The sequence below is a fragment of the Grus americana genome, chromosome 1 (genome assembly GCF_028858705.1).
Source record: "Grus americana isolate bGruAme1 chromosome 1, bGruAme1.mat, whole genome shotgun sequence".
Taxonomy (NCBI): Eukaryota; Metazoa; Chordata; class Aves; order Gruiformes; family Gruidae; genus Grus; species Grus americana.
This window is the reverse complement of record NC_072852.1, coordinates 77,676,290-77,702,154: the sequence shown is the minus strand read 5'-3', so window position 1 is coordinate 77,702,154 and position 25,865 is coordinate 77,676,290. Positions and strand designations below refer to the sequence as shown.

Genomic DNA, 25,865 nt, shown 5'->3' with positions numbered 1-25,865 from the left:
CAGCCTGTTCCAATGCTTGACAACCCTTTCAGTGAGGAAATTTTTCATAATATCCAATCCAGACCTCCCCTGGCACAACTTGAGACCATTTCCTCTTCTTCTATTGCTTGTTGCATGGAAAAAGAGACCAACCCCCACCTGGCTACAACCTCCTTTCAGGTAGTTGTAGAGAGCAATAAGGTCTCCCCTCAGCCTCCTTTTCTCCAGGCTAAACAACCCCAGTTCCCTCAGCTGCTCCTCACAGGGCTCGTGCTCTAGACCCTTGACCACCTTTGTGGCTCTTCTATGGAGACGCGCCAGCACCTCAATGCCTGTCTTGTAGTGAGGGACCCAAAACTGAACACAGTACTTGAGGTGCAGCTTCACCATTGCCAAGTACAGGGGGATGATCGCTTCCCTAGCCCTGCTGGCCACACCATTTCTGACACAAGCCAGGATGTTGTTGGCCTTCTTGGCCACCTGGGCACACTGCTGGCTCATATGCAGCCGGCTGTCGACCAACACCCCCAGGTCCTTTTCCACTGGGCACCTTTCCAGCTGCTCTTCCCCAAGCCTGTAGCATTGCATGGGGTTGTTGTGACCCAAATGCAAGACCTGGCACTTGGCCTTGCTGAACCTGATAAAATTGTCCTCGACTCATTGATCCAGCCTGTCCAGACCCCTCTGTAGAGTCTTCCTACCCTCAAGCAGATCAACACTTCCACCCAACTTGGTGTCTGTCATCTGCAACCTTACTGAGGGTGCATTCAATTCCCTCATCCAGGTCATTGGTAAAGATATTAAAGAGAACTGGCCCCAGTACTGAGCCCCAGGGAACACCACTTGTGATGGGCCACCAACTGGATTGAACTCCATTCAGCACAACTCTTTGGGTCCAGCCATCCAGCCAGATTTTTATCCAGCAAAGAGTACACCCGCCCAAGCCAGTTTCTCCAGGACAATGCTGTGGGAAACGGTGTCAGAGGCTTTACTGAAGTCCAGGTAGACAACATCCACAGCCTCTCCCTCATCCACTAAGTGGGTCACCTTGTCATAGAAGGAGATCAGGTTAGTCAAGCAGAACCTGCCTTTCATAAATGCATGCTGACTGGGAATGAACGCCTGCTTGTCCTGCACATGCCATGTGATGGCAATGAAGATGATCTGCTACATAACCCTGCCTGGCACTGAGGTCAGACTGACAGGCCTGTGGTTCCCCGGATCCTCCTTCTGGCCCTTCTTGTAGATCGGTATCACATTTGCTGACTTCAGATCAACTGGGACCTCCCCGGTTAGCCAGGGCTGCTGATAAATGATGGAAAGTGGCTCGGTGAGCACTTCCGCCAGCTCCCTCAGTACCCCGGGGTGGATTCCATCTGGCCCCATAGACTTGTGTGTGTCCAAGTGGTGTAGCAGGGCGCTGACCATTTCCCCTTGGATTATGGGGGCTTCATTCCGCTCCCTATCCCTGTCTTCCAGCTCAGGGGGCTGGGTACCCAGAGAACAACTGGTCTTACTGTTAAAGACTGAGGCAAAAGTGGCACTAAGGACCTCAGCCTTTTCCTCATCCTTTGTCACTGTGTTTCCCCCTCCCCGCATTCAATAAAGGATAGAGATTCTCCTTAGCTCTCCTTTTGTTGCTAATGTATTTATGGAAACATTTTTTATTGTCTTTTACGGTAGTAGCCAGATTAAGTTCTAGTTTGGCCCTTCTAATTTTCTCCCTGCATAACCTCACAACATCCTCGTAGTCCTCCTGAGTTACCTGCCCCTTCTTCCAAAGGTCATAAACTCTTTTTTTTCCTGAGTTCCAGCCAAAGCTCTCTGTTCAGCCAGGCCTGTCTTCTTCCCCACCAGCCTGTCTTTCAGCACAAGGGGACAACCACCTCCTGCACCTTTAAGATTTCCTTCTTGAAAGATGTCCAGCCTTCCTGGATATGATGGATCCAGTGTCCCTACTAGTTTGTACCAACAGAAGCTGTACCAGAGCTTGCTCTCTCAGAGCAGGGATGTGGGGATGGGAAGTAGCTGGAGCTTTGACTGCAGTAGGGGTTGCAGGAAGAAGGATGGCCCAAGCATGATGGGGTAGGAGAGTGATATCCAAAGAGCATGTGAAATATTTCTTTAGTATCTTTGCCGATGGGTTCCTGTGAAATTGTGCTTATAAGGCACTATGATGGAAATGTTGAAAGAGGTCAAGTGATGACGGAGCCTGTGAATTGATGCCAATGACATGCAGGGAGATCAGCTACAAACCGCCTTAAACCAACACGAATCTCACGTTACATACTCTGTTGCCAAAGAATGTTTAGTGTCTTATGATTTTGAATGACTTTCTGTGGATTTTGGAGTCTATGAAATCAATCAGGAAATATGGCTGGAGATACTATTTGCTGGATAGGGACCTAGAAGAAAATGAAGCAAATTAGGATGGTACTTTATTGCTTTAGGGGTTTTTTGTGTGGTTTTTTTTTATTATTTGGAATTTTTTTTTTTTCATTTTGAGCAACTTCCAAAATAATTTTTGTTAGTTCATATTGCCTGGCTACACCATTTCACTTTGTGTATTTTTTCTGGTTGGGATACTTTCCAGAATTAGATATCAACAAAACCAATTAAATAATTTGGTACAGGCAATTATAGAACAGAAGCAATACTCTTCTAAAGCAGGCAATCAAAAAACCAAAATGATGCTTTATTTGACAATAAACCTTGTGTTTGGCATTGCAATCTGAAAGGTAATAAATCTATAAAAATGTTACTACATCTCATAAGTGCTGAATAATAAAAAAGAACACAAATTTTTATTTTGGGGGTTTAAAGCTCTAAAATGATGAAGTTTTATCAGGAAAAACTGAAGCTTAACAAATAAAAATAATGGTACCAAGTCACCTCTGTATGAAAGAATATCAGAAATAATACAGAGATAAAATGTAACATTTATTTTATTTGCTCACTGATGGAATATCACACAAACAACTGAGATATTCTTTTGAAGAAGCCTAGTAAAATTGAGAATGTTTAAATATACCTGAACTGTACCTGAATATCTTATTATGGATGAAACTTAAAGCAACTGAAAGTGTATTCACTTCTCAAAGTATAAGTGCAAGATAATTAATGTTCATAATACATTTAAGTAAGCATATTAATTCCCTAGTCAAAGGAATAAAATGCTTTTCAAAGTGTGGTTAAAATCATGGGTCAAATTCACTTCTGTGCTGTAATTTTGCACTGATCCAGTTAAACCTCCAGGACAACATAAAATAGATGACTATACGCTGCTTCTCTGTTTTCACATTTATTAATGTACAAAAGCTATACCTCCTGAAATCATCATGCCCTAAAAGAACATTCTCCAAGTGAGCAACTTAGGTCATATTGACTGGGTTTATTTTGTCTGTTGGTTGGGGAGGCATGGGCAACCCAAGAAATTTAAATCTAAATGTCCTTTGCTGTTTTTCAAGACATGTCCTTCACTGTCTTTCAAGTATATCCTCTTGAATTCCTCATAATTTGGGAAAGCACAATACTTTCTTTTTTGCATGTTGGGAGCCTTATTGATTCACTTGACCACTCCAAAATTCTGCAACACTGACAGCAGTGATAATGGCTGAGAAACAGGAAAAAATCAAAGTGAACAGGAAAACATCTAAATACAACACAGCGGATTTCTGGAATGCCAGTGGAATATTTAGATTCTCGAAATCACCATCCAGGAAATTCCTTGACAAAAATCTATACCCTCAGTCTAACAAAAATCATTGGGCTTTGTAGGTGGTTTTTTTAGCATGTCAGGGGGTAGATAAGCAGGCAGGTGAAGTAAATGCTAACTATCTTTTTAGATTGTTTAGGCCAGGTTGGATGGGGGTTGAGCAACCTGTTGTAGTGGAAAGTGTCCCTGCCCATGGCAGGGGGGTTGGAACTAGATGATCTTTAAGGTCCCTTCCAACCCAAACCATTCTGTGATTCTATGATCTATCCCCCTTTTTTCCCCCTCAGCTCCCCTCCTCAGGCAAAAGCTTGGAATGTCATATTCCAAATCCAGCAGGTTCATCAGAAAGCAATTTTCTTCTATTTTTGAGGTTCCCAATGAGGTTTCTATATATCTGAAGGCCCTCTGCTTCAAAGCTGTGGGTCCAGGGATGTTCTAGGGTATCGGATGCTCAACTGGCTGCTATGGCATGTTTCTTTGATATCTTTGTCTATCACATTTCTCTGGACAATATAGCTTTCATAGCATGGACCTATGCTTGTGACTTTTAGACAAAATGCACCTCATGTGATAGGGCCTGGACCCCTGCTGTCCTTTAGGTTTCTCATTTTGAATTACAGTATACTATAATCCACTTAAAATGCTTCTTTCTACATCGATCTTGGGGGAAAAAAAGAAAAAAAAAAGAAAAAACAATATTGTTCTTTGGACCGAGTTCTGCCACCACTTTTCTTCCTGATGTCCCTTCACAGTGTGGTCTCCTGAATTGATTTCTGGTTTTGGACTCTGCAGCTCTTTCTGATTCAAGCCAAAGCCTGCTGAATATTTGCCTTGGATTGATTAACAAATATTTTATCCCATAATCCTGTTATGTTTGTTCTGGGACACAATGTCGAGTCTCTCAATTAACTTTAATGGACTTTGGACCAGTCCTGTAATTATTAGGAGGACTTTTTCTGTCAAGATCCTGACATAAGGCACTGCCCATACATATCTTTTGGGCTGGGGACACTTTCTGTATAGTCAGGAGAAAATATTAATTTTCAGAGATGTGTTTTGGATCCACAAACTCTGCTAGAGAGCCCTGTTTGCGCTCATAGCATTTCTTTCAGATAGGCCAGCCCAGCTCCAAAGAGACAAAGCAATTGCATTACCTCACCAAAAGGATATTAAAAATTTTCTGAAAAAAACCCAGTAGTCTAACAGTTCTGAAGCCCAGTCACTGCTAGGATGAAGTAAAACCTTTTTGGATGGACCCCTCCATCTAAAGATTTACTTGATTATGTGAAAACTATAACTCTCCTTAAGACCAGATCCCAGGTCTTCAGCTTTCAGGATTTCATGGTTGAGCAGTGTTGTTCATTTAGTCCTAATGGTCAGGAAAGTTATTCAGGTTTCATACCAGGTCTACGTACTCCAGGTTTGTGGGAAAAACCACCTATGAAATACATATATACACCTATTTCCTTAATATCTCAATGATGGCCTGAATTCATTGCACCCAGGCAATACAAACCTTCATTGTTAGATAAATGATTGAAAACATAGGAACAAAAACCTTCTGACTTCTTCCTATATGCGATAAGTGGATTTAATTTTAAAATCAGGGAAAGAAAAGGGATACGGCAGCAATTTTTAAATATTGAACTTAAAAGCTTTTTCTTAAAAGTCACATGCTCAAGACGAAGCTGTCCCTAGGCACCGTTAATGTACTCATGTGGCAGTTATGCAGCAAATAACTCAAGGTTATTTTCTTTGCCAGCAATTTCAGAGCAAATCCTTGTGTAAAGAATGATTTCTTTTCCTTGAACAATGGGCTGGATTCATAAAAAGTATAATGGGTACATTTGTTTGTTTTTCAGTTTTAACAATTAGGAGGTATTCGTATGTGTGTAAAAATAGAAAGTAGGAAAATAATGAATAGTTGTACTTATAATTAGCATATTTTGATACTTAGGAAACCAGAAGCCATTTCTAGGCTTATTAAATGTGCATTGTCAGCTTCAAATTTTTGAAAATTACTAACTAAAGAAATAATTTCAGATGAAGTGTTGCTTAAGGAATATATACTGAAATTAAAGGCAAACCCGGGCTTGAGAATGTATAGTACAATTCTTAGCTTTCTTGTGCCTGTTTGTGTAATAGACTTATCAGCACTGAGATATGTGCTAGCCTTCTAGCTTTTAAGCAAAACTTGTGCAGAGATCTCCCATTGTGGATCTGGGTAGTCCAGCTGTATTCATGCCACTGATTCAAGAATATTACGGCTAGACAAGACTGGATGCTTCAGCCTATCAGAGCCAAAACTGGCAGTAAAATTAAGGTAGTGTGGTGGGTTGACCATGGCTGAAGGCCAGGTACCCACCAGAGCTGCTCTCTCACTCCCCGCATTCACTAGACAGGGGAGAAAAGGTATAACAAAATGCCTGTGGGTCGAGATAAGGACAGGGAGAGATCACTCACTAATTGTTGTCACGAGCAAAACAGACCAAACTTAGAGAGGGAATTCATCTAATTTATTACTAGGCAAAACAGAGTAGAGGAATGAGAAATGAAATCAACTCTTAAAAACACTTCCCCCCACCCCTCCCATCTTCCCGGGCTCGACTTCACTCCCAGCTTCAACCTCCTCCCCCCTCAGCAGCACAGGGGGACAGGGAATGGGGATTACGGTCAGTTCATCTCACGGTGTTTCTGCTGCTTCTTCATCCTCAGGGGGAGGACTCCTCTCATTGTTCCCCTGCTCCAGCATGGAGTCCCTCTCACGGGGTGCAGACCTTCAGGAGCAAACTGCTCCAGCGTGGGGTCCCCCACAGGGTCACAAGTCCTGCCAGCAAACCTGCCCTGGCGTGGGCTCCCCTCTTCACGGGTCCACCGGTCCGGCCAGGAACTTGCTCCAGCGTGGGCTTCCCCACAGGCCACAGCCTCCTTCAGGTGCCTCCACCTGCTCCAGCGTGGGGTCCTCCACGGGCTGCAGGTGGAATCTCTACACCCCCTCATCCTTCCTCCATGGGCTGCAGGGGGACAGCCTGCCTCACCATGGTCTTCACCACGGGCTGCAGGGGGATCTCTGCTCCGGCGCCTGGAGCTCCTCCTCCCCCTCCTTCTTCACTGACCTTGGTGTCTGCAGAGTTTCTCACATCTTCTCATTCCTCTCTCCGGCTGCAAAAGCTCTCTCTCTCTAAGTGTTTTTCTTCCTCTTAAATATGTTATCACAGAGGCGCTGATTGGCTTGGCCTTGGCCAGCGGCGGGCCCGTCTTAGAGCCGGCTGGCATTGGCTCTGTCAGACACAGGGGGAGCTTCTAGCAGCTTCTCACAGAAGCCACCCCTGTAGCCCCCCCGCTACCAAAACCCTGCCACGCAAACCCAACACAGGTAGCTGGGATCTGTGTGCTCTGAAAGACCGTGTGTCTGCAAGAACAGGGTTTAGAGAGCATCTGATCCACCGCCCCTTGAATGTAATGAACATATTGTCATTGTTTTCAACTGGTTTCAATCTAGTCCTTCCATCTTGCGTGTCTAGAGGAAACAGTGATCAAATTTAAGCAGGTATTGAACATAAGCAGGTACTGGAATTTTTTTTTCAGATGATAGCCTATGAATTGGTTTAGGTTATACAAATAGGGAAATAAATAGGGAAGTTAAGGAAATAAATAAGGAATTCATTTAATGACAGGAAGGGCAGGGCAATCCAAAGGCTAACTTAAAATACCTGAGACTCGCTGCCCTTTCTAGTAACTGAAAAGATATTAGCATATCCAGAGAGCAAGCAGATGAGGAGACCATAATTTAGGATTTCTGAATCATCCTGTGGTAGTGCTTGTTTTCCTCCTTCCCTCTACAGAGGATGGAAGAGACTGCTGTCAGTGTTTAGAGCTAGTCTTTGGGAATGCATTCCTTGGTCAATAAATCTATGAAAGCAAACTAATCATTGCGATGATTAGGACCGATAATTTGTTTTTTAAGGCATATTAACATAGATCAATCAAGAATGATGCTACATAATTTGTGTTCTCTTCATATGCCCAGATGAGGGCAACAGCAAGTCTCCTATTCATTTTTATCATGAAAACAGCAGGCAAAAGTGCAATTTTGAACCAGTAATTAATTCTGTATTTTTATTTGTTTATTAAATGGGATTGACTTTCCAGCCTTGATATATGCGGATCCATAATAAGCCATTTTGTTCAAAACAGCAGAAATTGCCCGAGAGTAACAGTAGAAAGTTCCTATGGGAAGCAATGCAACTGTTTTCATGTGCCAGAAAACAGAGTACCCCACGGGTTGCTGAAAACTGTCACTAATGTAGGATAATGACTGTTCCTGTTCTGTAGTAAGACCATGGTAATTTGTGTATGTATCTGGTTTTTGTTGTAGGTTGTGGTTTTTTGGTAGATCAAAAACTGAGCTGTAAACAAGAGAGAATTTCAGACACTACTAAATGTACCAAAGTATCATTCCTGGTGCTGAGATTTACTATTAACCTGATCTTTCTCATGGCATTTTTGTAAAACAGAACTGTCAGTCCCCAAATAATCCAATCACACAAATGTTTTTGAAGTTTTCCTTTTATTTTGAATGTATGCATGAAAAGTTTGTTCAAAGTGGAACTGAATCTATCCATTTTATTATATGTGTTTCTATCGCACTTCACATATGTCAGAGTACTGTCTGTATATCCATTCTGTATTTCCATATGTACAACTCACAGCTATCATAATCTTAATCCCTTTAAAATTTCCTTGAAAATAAGTTAGCAGATAATCCTCACCCTCTAGTACGACACAAAGAGAAGGCTCAAGGGGAAATAGGATGTTGGGGAATTGTTGGGGAAAAGAAGTGAAGTCCTCCATGAATTATGCATATACCCATGGCTTACATGCATCAACAACAGATGTGTGGTTTATTGTGATAACCAGGGTAGCCCCATGGATTGGGCAGGACTACAATTCAATTTTTACAAATGGGAAACTGAGGCAAGAGACAAGTCAATGACTTCCCAAGTTCATTAAGTAAATTTAATATTGTGATTGGGAATTCCTGTCTTTCAGTACCCCACAAAAGTAAAGGAATTATGATGATCCTAGCAGCTAATCATTCCTTCGCATTTTGCCATACAACCCAAAGAATACGGAGGAAAATAGGGTATGTCACAGTGCAGGTCTCTCTTCTTGTCCCAAATGGAATTGGCAACTGACTAACCAGGTTCTCTTTATCACCTAAACGGTCCCATAAATTGCAAGTGGAATTTGGCCTGCCTTACCCCCCATGTTGATGTAAGTAGTGGATTATAAATGGGTGGTATTTGTCTTTTTTTTTCATAAGATCTTGGCTTCTACTATGAGGCTTTCCAAAAGAATTAATGTCCCAAAGATGTCTGGAAAAAATACTGAGCAGAAATAGAACTTTTATTTTCATATATTGTCAAAGTGAAAACCAGAAACACAGCTTCACATCAGGTGCTCTCATTCCCAGGATGTTGGAAAATTGTGCAAAAAAAAAAGCCACAATCGAGATTCAAGAGATGATGTGGATGCTTTAGAGCTTAATGTTAGCAGACAATCTGTTTAGCCTTTGAAAAAAGAGGTGACTACATCAAATGGTGTAGTGTCTTTGCTAGACAGACAAATTGAAATGAAAAAATAAGACAATGAATTCTTCTGTTATTAGTCCTCGGAATAAATTAATCAGTACTAAGTGGATGCATTTTTGTCAGACATGCTTTAGTCAAACATAAGTTTTATTGTATTTAGATGCTAATTACGGGGCTAAATGCAAAGGAAGTTGAGAGAAACTTAGTTGCCTGTGATACACAAGATGTTCTATGGTACAATTTTAGCTTCAGACTTTATGGATCCTCTTTATACAACAGAATTTTAATTTTCATTTTAAAAACTACATCTTTCTAGGTTTCATGATTAGGAAGATAAAATATGAGCATGAGTCACACCAGTGATTTCTGAAGGGGAATGGAAATAAATCCCACAGTAACTTGTGATAAACTGGTCCTGCATTCTCTAACAAACTGTCATTCTGAAAGGTGAAAACTGATCATTTTTTCCAAGCATTTGGATATGATCCAAGGATGGCAAGTGTAAACAGTATTAACAACTTCACTGCCGATCAGGGGAAATATCTAGAAAATAACCGATCGCAATCAAAGATTAATTTCCAAGCTGTGGAAGTTAATACCATGTGGAAATGAGTTCTAATTGCAAAGCGCAGTTCCTACTTAATCCAAATGAAGCTGCTGCAAATTTTCCAGCCTGCTATAAAATCCAGGCAACTTGCTACAGAGTTTAGGTATGACTTATCATAAGTTTCACTGGAATTTGTTTAAGAATATCATAATATTCTTATATTATTAAAAGCAGAATGTCCTTGTGCAGATATATTAAGATTAATGTTCATGTAGGTGGCCAACCAAATGGCACTGTATATAGGATTTGAATGATATTATGCAGGCTCGCATACTATAGACAATCTTGGGCAGAGGAAAGGGATCAAAGAAAAATGTAGTGGGGAGGTAGAAAAGAGTAATTAACTGCTTATTTGTCTTTCACATATTGTGTTTCTAAAGATTTCATAAATTTCCTATTTCTTCAATTCACTACAAGTATGATCTAGAACAGCTGCATTCTCTACAAATATCTCTTTTTCTCTAGGCTGTGGAACCGTTACTGTGTTAGAGAATCTAATATGATGGATTATAAAGAATTTCTGAAGAATTTTGGCATAAGTACAGACACAGTTAAAGAAAAAATCACAGAAAATGAAGCTCCAGGTACTTGCTCAGAAAAGGAGTGCAAACTTGGGAACTTTTCCTCTTTCCAATTATATCAATAGAAATATTTCTTTCTGCCTTGATGGATCTGGTTTGCAACCTTGTAGAACATTGATATCCTCTAATTCTCAGCAGATGCAACTAGGAGAGGGGGGAAAGAAAGCGATTTTCCTTTGGCCTGGGAAATTCTACCAATTGTGTGTGAAAACTGCATTTAAAATCAGAAGGTGACACATTACATGGGCCAAAAAATAAAATCACCATTACAAGCTCATAAACCCCAGACAAAGAATTTGTTATGGCAACTTGGAATCTTGTAGCACTTGGGAACCTCCGTTTTCACCCGGTATTCAATCATACCGAACTTCTCAGGTGATCTTTGTAACAAAGAACTTGCATTCTAAGAAAGTGACAAGATAGTGAACTTGGACGGGGTGAGGACTTCAAGGTGAGAGTAAGACACTTTTTGTCACCATGACAGGGGTAGTTTCAAGCATAGCATAAACCTAACTTATTGGGGTACTAGGAATGTCTTTGTAGGTTGACCTTTCAAAATCAATAGGCACGTTTATTATCAAAGGCCTATAAGGACACCGTCTTCCATTTCCTGAAAAAATACTTTTGGTAGTGGATCATTCTGGAAACATAGTGACAAAAAGAGGGAGTTATTTTCGAGTAGTAACTTCTGATATTAAATGTAATAAAGTTACCTGTTAAGATTGTACATCATGTGAATTATGTTTTAAAAGAAATATGAAATTAAAAACTAAAATGCACAGATTAGCATAATTTTAAACATGATCAAATTTGAAATACAAGAAAATACAAGAAAGTTGTATTTCAGGATTCGTTTAGTCTTTTTGTACATAAAGATTTATTCAAACAGCCTTTAAGAACTTTAGATGGCTTTATTTCTTTGAAGCTGACAAAGCTGCGGACTTGGCTAAATTGGTTTTCTTAACAGCACTAATCTGCCAGAAAATAAAAGAGAAGGAACAGAAGCCGAAAAAACTTCTTCTGCAGTCTTCACCAGCAAAACTTTTTCTACAGCCTTCACCAGCTGAGCGTGCTGTGACAGAGTGCAGTCTGGATAGCACTGAAAGGGCATTTAGAGAAAAGGTAAGGGGGTGCCATTAATACTTCTCAATACTTCAACAGCTGGAGAAGCAGATCCAGGCATCACAGGAAAAGAAAATAGCCAGGCTTTGAGCCCAGTTAATTATACCAACTTCTTTTATGAACAAATACTATGCACAGGGTTTCTTGTTGGCTTTTAAAGCCAGATAGCAGAAGCAGCAGTTCTGTTTTATTTTGTGTGTCCCAGTCTTCCTTATTAGATTCACAGTATTAAAAACGTATGTATTAGAACTACAGATTCCTTAGGCTGAAAGAAAATGAGAGTGCATCAAAGCTTGATGGCTAAGGTGTTTCCTAATATGAATTGCTAGATTGCTCTGTCTGATCAAAGTAAGTAATGACTTACACTGAGTAATGACTACTTATCATTGTCTGACAATTATTTTCTGGCCTGCATGAAATAAATTATTAGTGGATAGGTGCTACTGCAAAAACACTTTTTTTTTTAACATGTGGTGGCAAGCTCTCTTTGAAGATCAGGTCTGAGAATATCTAAGGAACCTGAAGGTGCACAAGTCCATGGGACCTGAGGAGTTGCATCTGCGGGTCTTGAGGGAACTGGCGGATGAAGTGGCCAGGCCACTCGCCATCATATTTGAAAAGTCCTGGCAGTCCGGCGAAGTTCCCGCCGACTGGAAAAGGGGGAACATAACCCCCATTTTTAAGAAGGGTAAAAAGGAAGACCCAGGGAACTACAGGCTGGTCAATCTCACCTCCGTGCCTGGCAAGATTATGGAGCAGATCCTCCTGGAGACTATGCTCAGGCACATGGAAAATAAGGAGGTGATTGGTAACAGCCACCATGGCTTCACTAAGGGCAAATCGTGCCTGACAAACTTGGTGGCCTTCTATGATGGGGTTACAGCGTCCGTGGATAAGGGAAGGGCAGCTGACGTCATCTACCTGGACTCGTGCAAAGCATTTGACACTGTCCCGCATGACATCCTTGTCTCTAAATTGGAGAGACATGGATTCGATGGATGGACCACCTGGAGGATAAGGAGTTGGCTGGATGGTGGCATTCAAAGAGTTGTGGTCAATGGCTCAATGTCCAAGTGGAGAACTGTGATGAGTGGCGTTCCTCAGGGGTTGGTACTGGGACTGGCACTGTTCAACATCTTTGTCAGTGACATGGACAGTGGGATTGAGTGCACCCTCAGCAAGTTTGCCGATGACACCAAGCTGTGTGGTGTGGTCGACACGCTGGAGGGAAGGGATGCCATCCAGAGGGACCTTGACAGGCTGGAGAGGTGTGCCCGTGCGAACCGCATGAAGTTCAACAAGGCCAAGTGCAAGGTCCTGCACGTGGGTCGGCGCAGTCCCAAGCACGACTATAGGCTGGGCGAGGAATGGATTGAGAGCAGCCCTGAGGAGAAGGACTTGGGGGTATTGATTGATGAGAAGCTCAACATGAGCCGGCAGTGTGCGCTTGCAGCCCAGAAAGCCAACCGTGTCCTGGGCTGCATCAAAAGAGGCGTGACCAGCAGGTCGAGGGAGGTGATCCTGCCCCTCTACTCCGCTCTGGTGAGACCCCACCTGGAGTACTGCGTCCAGCTCTGGGGGTCCCAGTACAGGAGAGACATGGAGCTGTTGGAGCGAGTCCAGAGGAGGGCCACGAAGCTGATTGGAGGGATGGAGCACCTCTCCTATGAGGACAGGCTGAGAGAGTTGGGATTGTTCAGCCTGGAGAAAAGGCGACTCCGGGGACATCTAATTGTGGCTTACCAGTACCTGAAGGGGGCCTACAGGAAAGATGGTGAGGGACTGTTTATGAGGGAGTGTAGTGACAGGACAAGGGGTAATGGGTTTAAGCTGAAGGAGGGTCGATTTAGATTAGATGTTAGAAAGAAATTCTTTACTGTTAGAGTGGTGAGGCACTGGAACAGGTTGCCCAGAGAGGTTGTGGAGGCCCCATCCCTGGAAGTGTTTAAGACCAGGTTGGACGGGGCTTTGGGCAATGTGGTGTAGTGGAGGGTGTCCCTGCCCGCAGCAGGGGGGTTGGAACTACATGATCTTTGAGGTCCCTTCCAACCCAAACCATTCTATGATTCTATGATTCTAAGCTTAGAACAGAGAGTGGAGCTGGAACAGACATGGCAAATGGCCTCTCCTCGTGCCCTTAGATGTGATTTTAACTGAAGAGGGTTGGGGAGTGTGATGGTGGAACGTAACTGTGTTCCACCTGCTTTATGGGAAGGTGAAAAGAAACAAAACTTACCAAAACTGACTCTTGTGCCTTCATGTCATGAAAATCCTGATTCTCTAAGAAAAGAGAAGCTGATACTGTGCATCAAGACTGTATATTCTACCACAAGCTCAATTACACAGACCTGTAACTGTGTTTCCTCAGCCTTGGAAAGATGGGAAGGAGGGACAAACAGGGCTCCAAGGACATTCAACATGTTGACCTTTTTCATCTTGTATATCTTTGTACGAAGGTTAAGGCCTGGATTGGAAGCACAGTTTATCTCACCTTACAAGCCTTCCCAGTCCTTGATGTTTATTTTTGGCTTCCTAAAGTCTCTCTATACATTACCTTTACACTGTGATTTCGGCAGTTTTGAATGAACAATAATCAGCTTAGAAGCAGATGGGGTACTTGTCAAAAAATGGTGTGTGGGGGAGAAAAGCCCCAGGGATGCTTGCGGTATTCAACAACCCAGTGTGAGCTAACATTTCAGAAAAACAAACCAGTCTTCCTATTGTTTCATGAGCCTTATCAAAATCTGCAGTAAGTCAACTTTCAGGCATTTTACAAGTCCCATAAGCAAAAACACATCCACATAGCTCCTTTGCAACAGCCCATGAATTAAAAAAATAACCAAAGAAATGTGTGATATGTTTATACAACAGCTATGTTAACTATTCCATGTCTTCTAACACTTTCCAGTATTCATTATGCTAACAACCCCTTTTAATAAAGGGAACCTTGATACTGGGTTATGCAATGGATGGTTTTAAAGTCACGTTAAGGCAGGTGTTATCAAGCAGGCAGATCCACCAAGTATTTTTAGCTCTGAATTTTGAGGCAGAGTTATTATTTGAGAAACTTGTCTGACTTGTCATTTGAGAGCGTGTGATTGGGAATACTGTTTTGTAGTGAGCTTATTAATTAAACATCTGACGGTCAGAGCATGCCAGGGTAACCTATTTGATCAGTTCACAGAGAAGAAGATTTGAAAAGGTCTTGTAAAATATGCATTATTGTTTTAAAAGCTTCATGAACTTGATTTTTCTGAACAAAACACTATAAATTGTATTCATTACAGCTGCGTTCAGCCTATCAGGACATTGAAAAAGCCTTCAGAGCAATTGATGTCAGTCGGAGTGGATTTGTGTCTTTGGATTACTTGAAGTCAGTCATAAATGGCTTTATATTTCCTTTGCCAAATGAAACTTTTCAAGAGCTAATGAATAGGTAAGAATCATACTATTTTCTTAGGGGACGTTTTTTAGCACTGCTGCCTTATAACTTTATTATTGCTTTTTGTGACTACCATCATTAATTCATCTTACTTGTGCCTGTGTTGCAGTATGTATGGCACAGTATGTGAAAGCTGATGTAGCTGGGTATAAAACCAAGTTTTTTGCAGCAAGGTACATAAGTTTAATGGAGTAGAAGCTTTAAGTTACTGCTTTCTTACTTCTATTTGCTCACAAATTTGTATTTAATTTCCTAAAGGGAGCATTACTGTCTTGCATTCAAATGACTAGTGATGTGGGATGGTGTGAATTTGCTGGAAGAGCAGCTTCCCGACTGTTAGCACCATATTTGCATGGTGATAGTGTGACTCTACAAGCCTCCCCTTTTTAAATATGCTGGTGTGGCAAGGAAAAGAAAGGAAGAAGCAAAACTAATGTCGATGAATGAACTAATGCTGAAAGCTTTCACTCTGCACTGCTCATTGTCAGTCAGTGAAAAAGAGAACTGAAGGGACACTTCTGTGCTGCATAGGAAAGCAATTTCATACCCAGAAATTTGAATTTAAACTAAAATGAGGCAAAAATATTTTGAACCTAGGTTTTGACATTGTAAATATTTTTATTAAAACTGCTGTGAAGGTTGAGAAATCATGCCAACTACTGGATTCAAATCAATGTACTATTTAACCAGGCATCTTGGTAGCATTATGACCAAAACTCAAATCATCTTGTGTAAAGAAGATAAATGGATAGAAAATATTTTCCAGCCCAGCTTCAATGATCTCAGCAGAGGTTAGGCCACAGGACATTTTCCAAAATATGATTTCCTGGACATGATCACTTCAGCTTGTGCTAACTAGCTTCCTAAACTCATATTTCCTTTTAAAAGCCAAAATATCATAGGAATGGATGTTTCTGTGGCTTTTGGTTAAATCTAGACCAGAATCTTTCCTGATTAATCTTTTGTACTCGGAAACAAAAAACTGTGAGAAGAAAACTGCCAGAATATACTTTATACTTGTTGGCAACAGTGCCAAGGGCATATGGCCAGTCAAAGAGAAAGGAAGAACAACTTAACTCTTACACAGCATTCTTACTCCAAAATATTCTTGAGCTTACAACAGGACAAGGCGCTCAAATCATACCGTGTGAGGAGGTCAGTAATCAGATCATGCATTACTGCTTAATGATTCCACAATTTATAGTTTATCCATTTAAATTGTTGGAAGAATAGAATCATCCATGTAAATAATCAGTTGAGTTATTTTTTTCTTTATATGCACTAGTTAGCTGTAAAGAGCTCAGTGCAGATATATGTTTTACAGCAGCAGGTGCTGTATGAGAGTGTCATCTGCAGTAACCATATTGCTTTGTGCATTCAGCAGATAAATCTGATTTGCTTCTAGTCATTCACAGTGTGATATAACAATGATCAACTATTACTTTGTCAAAAAATTGCTATTATAGGTTTTTTTTCAATTCATGTCACTTGCTAGTTTAAATCTTAAAGTAAATCTTGCTCTTAAGAGCAGTTGCATAATGGAAAGATTTCTGCATGTATTCTTCCACTGGAGCTTTCTCTAGCACTTGAAAAATATAGTGACATTTTAATGATGCTGTAAACAGAAATGTTCAGGCCTATGTATGCCATATCTCTTAGGTGATATTTCTCAGATAATGTAATTCAAAAGATCCACCAGGTGAATGGAACAACAGCAAAAGTTCCTCATAGTCATCTAATACTAATAATGAAGTAACTTCATTGTAGCTGATAATAAGTGTAATAGTAATTGATGAGCAAGGGACATGATTTCAAGGTTTTTAAGATTCTGTTTAAATAATATGACATGAGATGTGCTAGGGACTAGGGAGCTGTTTATAAGAAATAATACATGACAGCATTTTATGGTTGTCTGAGGTATTTACATCTCATGGGCTCCTGATACAAAATTCAGGGCCTATTGAAGTTCATCCAATTTTGCCTTAGACTTCAGCTAGGATTTCATCCTTGACTGGTTTAAGACCAGATTACCCTCACACTTATCTCTCAGTATATGTCCCCACTGCAACAAGATCAAATACATCAGAGGCAGACCGTTGAGGTGTACTTCATTCAAAGGACATCACTCATCTGAATCCCGAATTCCCTGAATTCCATCACTTCTACTCTTGAAAATTCTTTTGCTCAGAAGTAAAACATGGTGAACTTGAGATTATATAAAGTGTTTCATAAACCGAAGGAATCAATTTCACAGTATTTCAGCATTCCTACCTGGGAAATATTTTGATTGTGTTTTGGAGCTTTGCTGTGGATTGTATCCCTTCACAGGTAGAGGGCTGTGAGTGAAGGTATCCTTCTTGGCAGCTGGGAGCAAATCATGCATGACCAGTATGAAGGCTTTGCCAATGGAGGGCCTAACTTCTAAGACTCTTTTCTGGTGGTGGCTGCTGGGATTTCTAATTGCTGACTTTTATTTGTGTTATGAGGTAAACTATTGTGCTCAGGTGATCAGGACTTTGGTGAACATAAGTTAAATACACAAGGACAGTTTTCAGCAGCAGAGGTAGTTTTAAACTTTTTGTGTTACCGTCATGCTTCATTTCTTTAATTTATGATTTGTATAAAAGTATTAGATGCTAAGGCACTGATGGTTGAAAATTTCTCAATGGGTAGTATTTTGTAAAGGATCAGTACGGGATGATATATCACATGGTTTTATCAGGTGTCCATGTTGTTATAGCTCTAATCAGTCAATTCTTCTGGAAGTATACACTTTTGTACTTGGACATAACCATAAGCATACTTCCAAAAAGCCATGCAGAATTTATTTTTATTACTTTAATTAGTTAGCTGGCCTACTATAATAGATAAAATGCTGGATTACCACTCTCAAAAGGTGCACATTTTTTCTGACCCTACTGTGGAAGATTTCTTCCTATGCCTCAATTATTCCACCTATGGCATCTAAACACTGTACTTATTGCCCTTTTAGCACAGCTTGAAATCTGAGGGCCAGTATTATAACCATAAAGAGGGATCATTTTAAAGTAAAAACAAAATATGGCAAAATGCTTCCTCAGTGTTTATTCCCACTGACTTAGCTCTGTCTGAATAGGGTTTTCTTCAATTACATCCATGAAACTTAATGCTGGGGAGTTCCTCCTCCTCCACTGCAAGGGCCTCATTCATCCCTTTCAATGATAAAACCCACAAGAGAAAGTGCTGCGTTGGCCAGCTACGGGTAGAACTGGAAGAGCTCCGTGATCCATTACCCCTCTGCAGAATGGGGAAAAACCACTGCACCTTGTGGACTGATCAGCGGCACCACAAATCATAGCTAGCAATGCCAGACTGTCACACACCCGCATTAGTATTTCTTCCTAGGTTCCCTTCAGCTCTCCGGATTTTGGCAATTGTCACTGCCAAAGTCTGAGAGGCGACTGTAGGGCTTCTGAGCGAGGAGATGGAAGTGGAGAGGTCTGTTGCGCTGATTGACGCAGCTTTGGCTGGTTGCTCATATTCAGTGCAGAATTGCTCTCTACAGTGTGATTTGAGTGATTTGGTAGACCATAGACACTTGAGTGTGAAGGGATCTCAGTTGGGGGCTCAAAATAACAGTTGTTATCTTGGCCTTAATTTTAAAGATCATCTGTTATTTCATACTGTTTGTTTCATATTCATTTATCCAAGACAATAATCAGATATGAAATATCTCTCCTTCCCACAGCTTTTTCTAATAACCCACCCCTCAACAGTATTGTTGGCAAAGCCCCTCCCTGCGGGGAATGAAATGGCTCCCCCGGTGACACCTGAATGCCAGCACTGCCTCTGTCTTCACTTACCTTGAGTCGTTGGTGCTTGGTCCTTCCCAGCCCCTCTTCTGGGCTCTGGTGCAATTGTGCTGCTTGTGCTGTGGGAGATGCTCGGCCCGCGAGCCTCTGAGCCATGGTGCGTGCGTGCTACTTGCAGGCAGGACTGCTGTATAAAGTCAGGTTCCCTCCCTCTAAATACCCTGTGCTGTCAGGTTGCAGTCGGCCAAAGCCTGAATGCTGTGATTCTTGTAACTTTTGGTTTTAGCTTTGTTGGCTGAGCTTGAGAAACTGCCGGGTAGTCCAAAAAGTGGAGCTGTTCTGTAAAAGATCCAGGAAGTCTTGCATACCTCTGACTGCATTTGGTAATTTTTTAGCTTTGTCCTATGCATCCTGGATTAGAAAATGCTCTAAACACCATCTGCCACCATTTTAAGGAGCATTAGGAGTTTTAAAAGCTTTTCTGAGATGACTCGAGTAGCGAGTCAGCATGTTTCTGATAATATGTGAGGGATGTAATTGCATACAAAGCACCGCCTGAAGTAGGATTGAATTTAGCCATGCTTGTTGGAGCTTTCTGCAGTGCCATTGAAACTGAATGGGAGATGTGCCAATGATTTGGGGGGTCATAGGATCAGGTCCTTATTGATTTTTAAAGTCATTATTCATGGAATATGATACTAGTTAACTTCCCAAGATTTTTAACATAGTTTAACACTTCCAGTACTTTCGAAGTTTTCAAATTTGGATACAGTGAACATCATAACATTTAGAAAACCCCAACATACTATTCCCCTTAGTTAGCTTCTGTACTGTTATGTGTAAATAATGAGAAGGGATGCATTAAATACTATCTCATTCTAGACATCTGTAATGTGAATGTCTACGCCTGAACTGCTCCTCCTAGACTGCATTTTATAGTCACTGGAGAGAAACAACGGGCAGGATTCATCTAACCAGTTTTAGATGTCTACTTTAGGATGAGATGAATCCTGTCCTGAAAGTGCCTGTTTCTCGCCAATGACTATAAAGGGAACTTAGAGTGACTCGCTCAGGTGCAGGCACGTACATTTGGTTAGATGAATTCTCGCTTGGGGTCTAGTTCTTCCACAGCTAGACATTTGGATTTGAGAAAATAAGTTGGCTCAGTTTGCATATTTAGTAACAAAGAAAAGCTATGTGAGCTTACTCTAATTATGGATGTTGCACACATTGATATTATAATGATGATGTGATGTTCTAATTAAAAATTCTTCTTGGAACGTAGAGTGTTTTTATAAGAAAATCTCTTAAAACTGTTTTCTTTCTTTTTAAAAAAAAAAACAAAAAACAAAAAACAAACAAACAAACCAACCAGATTTGGACTGAAAACCAGAGGTAAAATTGCTTGGCAACAATTTTTAGAAAAATTCCAGGAACCTGGGAGCACCTTTGAAAGCAGGCAGAAAATTCCTATGAGAAAAAAATATAAGTAGGAAGTTCCTTTTTTATGTGAGTTACCTGTGGTATACATATTTATTGAAAATGAGAAGTGTATCCACTCAATGGTTGCCCTTGATTAAATTCAGTTAGAAAATCTTTTGGCAATGCTTTCTCCAAGTGCACTGTTATTTTGAATCTTATCAGACCCTGAGTCTTAATGAGGTGATTTATTCTTCCTGCTCTGAGAAGAACATAGTGAGCAAAAGAGAGTGAGACATGAAAGCATTGCATAGACTGTCTTTTTTCCTCTTGCAGAGTAAATCCAGCTAGAGGAGACAAAGCTTTCTCCAGTGACGCTGTTCTCCAGAAGCCGCGCAGATACATCCAGGATGCTTATCCCTCTTTAAAGCAGGCATTCCTTACACTTGATGAAGTAAGAACAATTATCTTTAGGTGTTGCCTTGGTTAATTACTCTTACAGCTAAATATTTGTGTCTCATATCTGCTTCAAAGTAATCTCATGGTTGCCAGTCTTTGTTTTCTGTTACAGCAGCACGCAGAGTCTGTTTTTCAAGTTTCTTTAACATAGATATGTGCAACCAGGGACTAAATAATCTGTAACAACCTCTCTGATAAAAAAAAAATTATTGACCTCCTACAATTTCACTAGAAGTCATGTTGGCCAGTTCTTTAATCATCCCTGTGGCTGCCTTTGAACCCCTGCTAGTTTTTCTGTATATTTCATGAAATGTTATGACAGAAATGAGAATTGGTGCTTTCATAGAAGTTGCATTGGTACCAGAAAAATAAATAATATAACTTCTCAGATACTGCTAAGTGTTCCCCTGTTTCTACATCCAAGGATTGCCTGCATCCCTTGTGCCCAACACCATACTGGCAATTTATTTATGCTTTGATTATATATTATGACCTGCAAATCTTTAAGAGTAACTGCTCCTTATAATTAAGATTCCTCTTCTATTCTGACATATTTTCTCCATTTCTCATTGTAGGACTTTATTAGAAAGCTTATCCTTTGCTGGTGCTTATTCTCCTCAGTCATGCTGTGTCAGTAGTTTGTTCTCTTCATTGTTTTATCATTCCATTTGTCTTTCAGTCAGCTAATGTTTTAAAGTTTTGGGGGTTTTTTTTCAGGTTATTTGCACACATGTGTATGTATATATGTATGTAAATACATATACAGAGAGCGAGCGAGCCGTGTTTACTCTGTTTATCCACACTCACACACACACAGACACATGTGTGTGCATAAAAAGGATGTAGAGCACAAGGCTAGAAACAGACCTACTTGAGAATGGGTTATTATCTAGAATTCTATTTGGAGATTTCTGTTGTCTTTCACACTTTTTGGATATCTGCCATTTGCATCCGTAGCGTTCTCATCTCTTAGTCAAAATAGCGTGCCGCTGGGCATGAGTAAGGATTGCAGCAAACTGCCCCAGGACAGCAGCACAGGCAGGACCCCGGTGCCTGTTTTGCCTCTGTCAGAGTCCTGGGCAGCCCTGTTAGCTGCTGCTTCCGAGAGAGGGATCCAGATGTGTCACTTTGCAGCTGTTGACATCCCTATGTTGACTGGTACCATTGGTTATATCTGTGTTGGGCATTATATCTCGATTACGCAGGGTTCATCTCCAAACCTGGCGCTGCGTTCCCTCTCCGCGCTCTTCCTCCTGCTCAGGGCTGTCTCTGTTGCCTACCGCAGTCTGTCGTCAAACGCGGCAGCTCCCAGAAAAGCTGATTTCCTTATTGGTAAAATGAAACGCGATACCTACTGGCTTTGACACTTAAAGAAGAAGGGATGCGGTGAAAAATGTTCAGTCTCATGTGATCAACACAAGAAAAGTCTTCCTGGATGTCATATTTCCTTTTCACACTAAGGTCTGCATAGTAACATTTAGCAAATACTATTCTCCTACTCAGCTACTGCATGCGATAGTTCAACAGAGCAGTGATGTCACCGGTGAACTCATTATTAATGTCTAAACATGTGTGAATTTATAACTTTCCTAAATATTTACATAACTGTGTGAGTGGGTTTTCAGCTGTTATGAAAAACCCATGTAAACCAAATAAAGACATTTCCTCATGTCTTAGAGTTAACAAAACTAAGTTTCTTGCTCTTTTTTTTTTTTTTTTTTTTAGGAGATAGAAATAGATTTGAACTTGAATGTCTTCTGTTCCAGGACTTAAATACATTCATGTTCTTATCTGAAAGTTTTTAATAGGTATATGCAGCATGCTTCTGATTCTGCGTCACATCACTGCCCAGCACACAAGCAACTGCCTGCTCCCTTTTTCTTCCAACTGACTTTTTTTTCTGAATTGTTCTCAATGTGTTGGAGTTTAAAATGCTACTGGTCCCTACCTGTTATTCCATATTCTGAAAACAAAATCCCAAACTAGTAGCAGTGCTTGCTAACACGCAAGCTAGAAATAGAATGCTCCCTGTAACTATACTACAAATTTGACGTTAAAATGTTGAATCAGATTGATTTTTTATAAAAGGATGAGAGAAGCACCCTTTGATGTTCCTTTGTAAGTCTCGCAATATTTTGTGATTCAGTTTAAAACTCAGATCCTAGGAAAAAATATTTATACAAGTGTTTCAACACCAAAGAATTAATAATAAAACAACTTCACTAGCCTCCTAGAATGTTTTCAGAAAGTTTCTCCGTATATTCTGAAACACTGAAACAAAAAGGCATTAAAAATAATTTGAGTGGGCAATGTTCAGTATAAATTAGTTGAGCTTTTTTATTATTATTAAATTATTATTATTACTATATATTCTTATTTTTCTACATTCCACTATGTGGAATGCATTGTTTGATAGTTCTTATTCTTGGTCATGTGTAGTGTCCCAGTCACTTAAAGCACTGGCATTTGTGTCATTTGAAAGAACTATGATGTCACAACTTCAGAGTCATATTGTTGCATCTCCTGCAAATTTAGAAATTTAGAATTGCAGTATCAAGTTGTAATTTTTCGCCTGCGTTATTTAATTGTTTTTATTCTAGTCTCTTTTAAAAAGAGATTGTTCATCTCAGGGCAAGGAGTTCAAGTAGTTTTGGAAAGACTCCTAACTTAAGTTCTTATTTAAGTGCATCAGATTCATAAGAGAAACTAAAATGTTTTCTGTCCTGTGCTGAACCTAGCATCAGGTAAACTTCAGTGTTCCCAGCACTGTACAAGGTTTAAAGGAATACAGCTAATGGTTGTAATATTATATATTAATACTACAGAACATGAATACCTATTTATCATGACATGCTGAAGGAGACCAATTGGTTGTGATTGACATGTAAATTAAAGATAGACATTAAAATGTGCAGGATAAGGCTACACCTTAATCTGCGACACAGCATTTTGGAAAAGAAGGGAGATGTCGTAAGAGTGTACGTCCAAATACGCTGCTTAGCAATGAACATACATCGCCGCAGTCCCTGTGCACACAGGAGAAATTACAGACAAGGCAAATCTCTTTTGATGAGGGGATAAAATCCGTGTGATAGGTAAAGTTAATGAGAATCAGAACTGTGCAGTAATTATTATAAGATCATATTATATAATATAAACAGAGAGTGTTATAATGTCTTTGTCAAGGGTTTATGTTTGCAGTTTGTCACCTGACGGGTAGACTGTAGCTTATGCGTGACACTGACAATGTTGAGCCTACTGCTGCATAGTTCACTCCAGTTCCAAAAGTAACTTCTGACTTTTTCTAGACTTCCGTGCTTCGTGCTGGAATACGAGCTTTTGACAAAGAACTGTCTATCCTTACCAGCTCTGTGGCCCTCACGATGTACAGAACTGCACTAAAATGCCTTTCTGTCAGTTTTGATGGAATGTCATGATATGTATGTCCTGTGCACCGGACTGTGTGATCAACCCTTCAGTGGGCAAGCTGGATTTTTTTTATTACTTTGATTTGCTACATATTGCGCTTCTTAAATTGTAGACTCTGTATTTCTGAATTGAATGAGCAAATAATAGACTGAAAAAATTAAAGCTCTCAGTCTGGTTGACACAAGCAGAAGGAGCACTGGGCATATCTTCAGAAGTAGTATTGGCATTTTTTATTAGATGGTTTTATATAGATGATATATCACAATTCCTTTCTAATATAATTACATAAAAACTGTTCTTTTTAGCTCTGCAGTATTTCATCTATATACATGTATATATGATCACAAAAAGAAAGAATTCAGCTAGCAATTTATAGGAAAAGAAATCAGTTTCATACATTGCATCACTGTAGATAATAACACCTACAGCATTCAGGCCATGATTCAGTAAGGCACTTTACTACATGATTTTGATTCATTTACTGAACTGGTGCATTACTGAATGAAATTTTTAACAAAGGCAGAGGTATTTGAGATAGTGGAAAGACAGGCTGAAGAAAGAACTATTTAATCCCCAGCTTCTAGAAGTTCCCACAGTGCAAAAAACCCCAAACATGTAAGAATGGTTTATATTTATACATAACATCATGATTTTTTTTGTTGGAATAGACCAGTACATCCCCAGTCGCATCACTGGTGCTGGACTGATTTAGATAACGATGTGGGCAATAAAATTAAATCCTTTTGAATAAATAAAATTAAACTTGCAAGGTGGCCAAATAAGCAAACGCAATCTGCTTAATAAATCCTGATGTAGTATATCTTAACTTTCCCATATTATCTAAGGTTTGAACAAAATGTAATTTATTTTTATCGTAACAGATATTTAATCTTCATGGGTAAGACCTAGTCATTCTGCACAATTGTTTCTTGTGAAGTACAAGCTATCTTTGTAGCTTCAGTACCAGATTCCCTAACTTGTTTACTGGGGGAGGTAGGTATATTATCAGGTTTTGCTTCCATATGATTTAATGCAGTGACAACAGTCTCTAAAGAAAATTCAAATACCAGATAGTAGTTTCACAAGGCCATTATCTTTTGATTGCAAAACTTTAAAGTATTTCCCAGACCAACTGATGAAGTAAATAATTGCTCATCCTCTATATTATTACTGCCACCCTGGATCTCTGTGGGGGACTAAAGGGAAACAGAATTTTCTTAGGGTGAATTTTATGAACAGAAAGATATTTGTCTAGTGCTTAGCCAGGAAAACCGAATCACTGAAGGAACTATTTACTCCTAATTTTTCTGTTATTGTTCCAAAGCCTTTATTCCACTCTTTCTTCTTCTTTTCCCCCATTATCTTTCCTCAGGTTTCTTTAGAGAAAATAAAGAAACAATTAAAAAAAAAAAGTAAAAGTTCAGGAACAAATTTAAAATTATAAAATGCAATAGACAGTCATAGAAAAGAGTTGGTATAAACCCATATTTAAAACTCTCCTACATAAATTATGGATATTCCTTGCCATGGGAACTGAGAGAAAAACTATGCCTTAAGTGTAGTAAAATAAAAATATCCTGATTCTATCGCATTCTGAAGCTAATCATGAAGAAAACCCTGCCACAGATGAGTGAGCACTGATAAATGTAGGCTCATGTGCTATCTATGACTATGCCGAGAGCTATATTAGAATCTACGAACAGACATCATTTGATGGACTTTTGCAC

At 40.1% G+C, this 25,865-nt stretch overlaps 1 protein-coding gene across 1 annotated transcript in view; it reads left to right on the top strand.

The window, feature by feature from the left end:
• EFCAB6 (EF-hand calcium binding domain 6) overlaps nucleotides 1–25,865 on the top strand; it is a 113,469-nt gene that overhangs the window by 14,319 nt on the left and 73,285 nt on the right. The window contains 4 exon segments of the mRNA XM_054817097.1: nucleotides 10,361–10,479; nucleotides 11,444–11,598; nucleotides 14,886–15,034; nucleotides 20,587–20,704. Coding sequence (XP_054673072.1) covers nucleotides 10,361–10,479; nucleotides 11,444–11,598; nucleotides 14,886–15,034; nucleotides 20,587–20,704 — 541 coding nt within the window.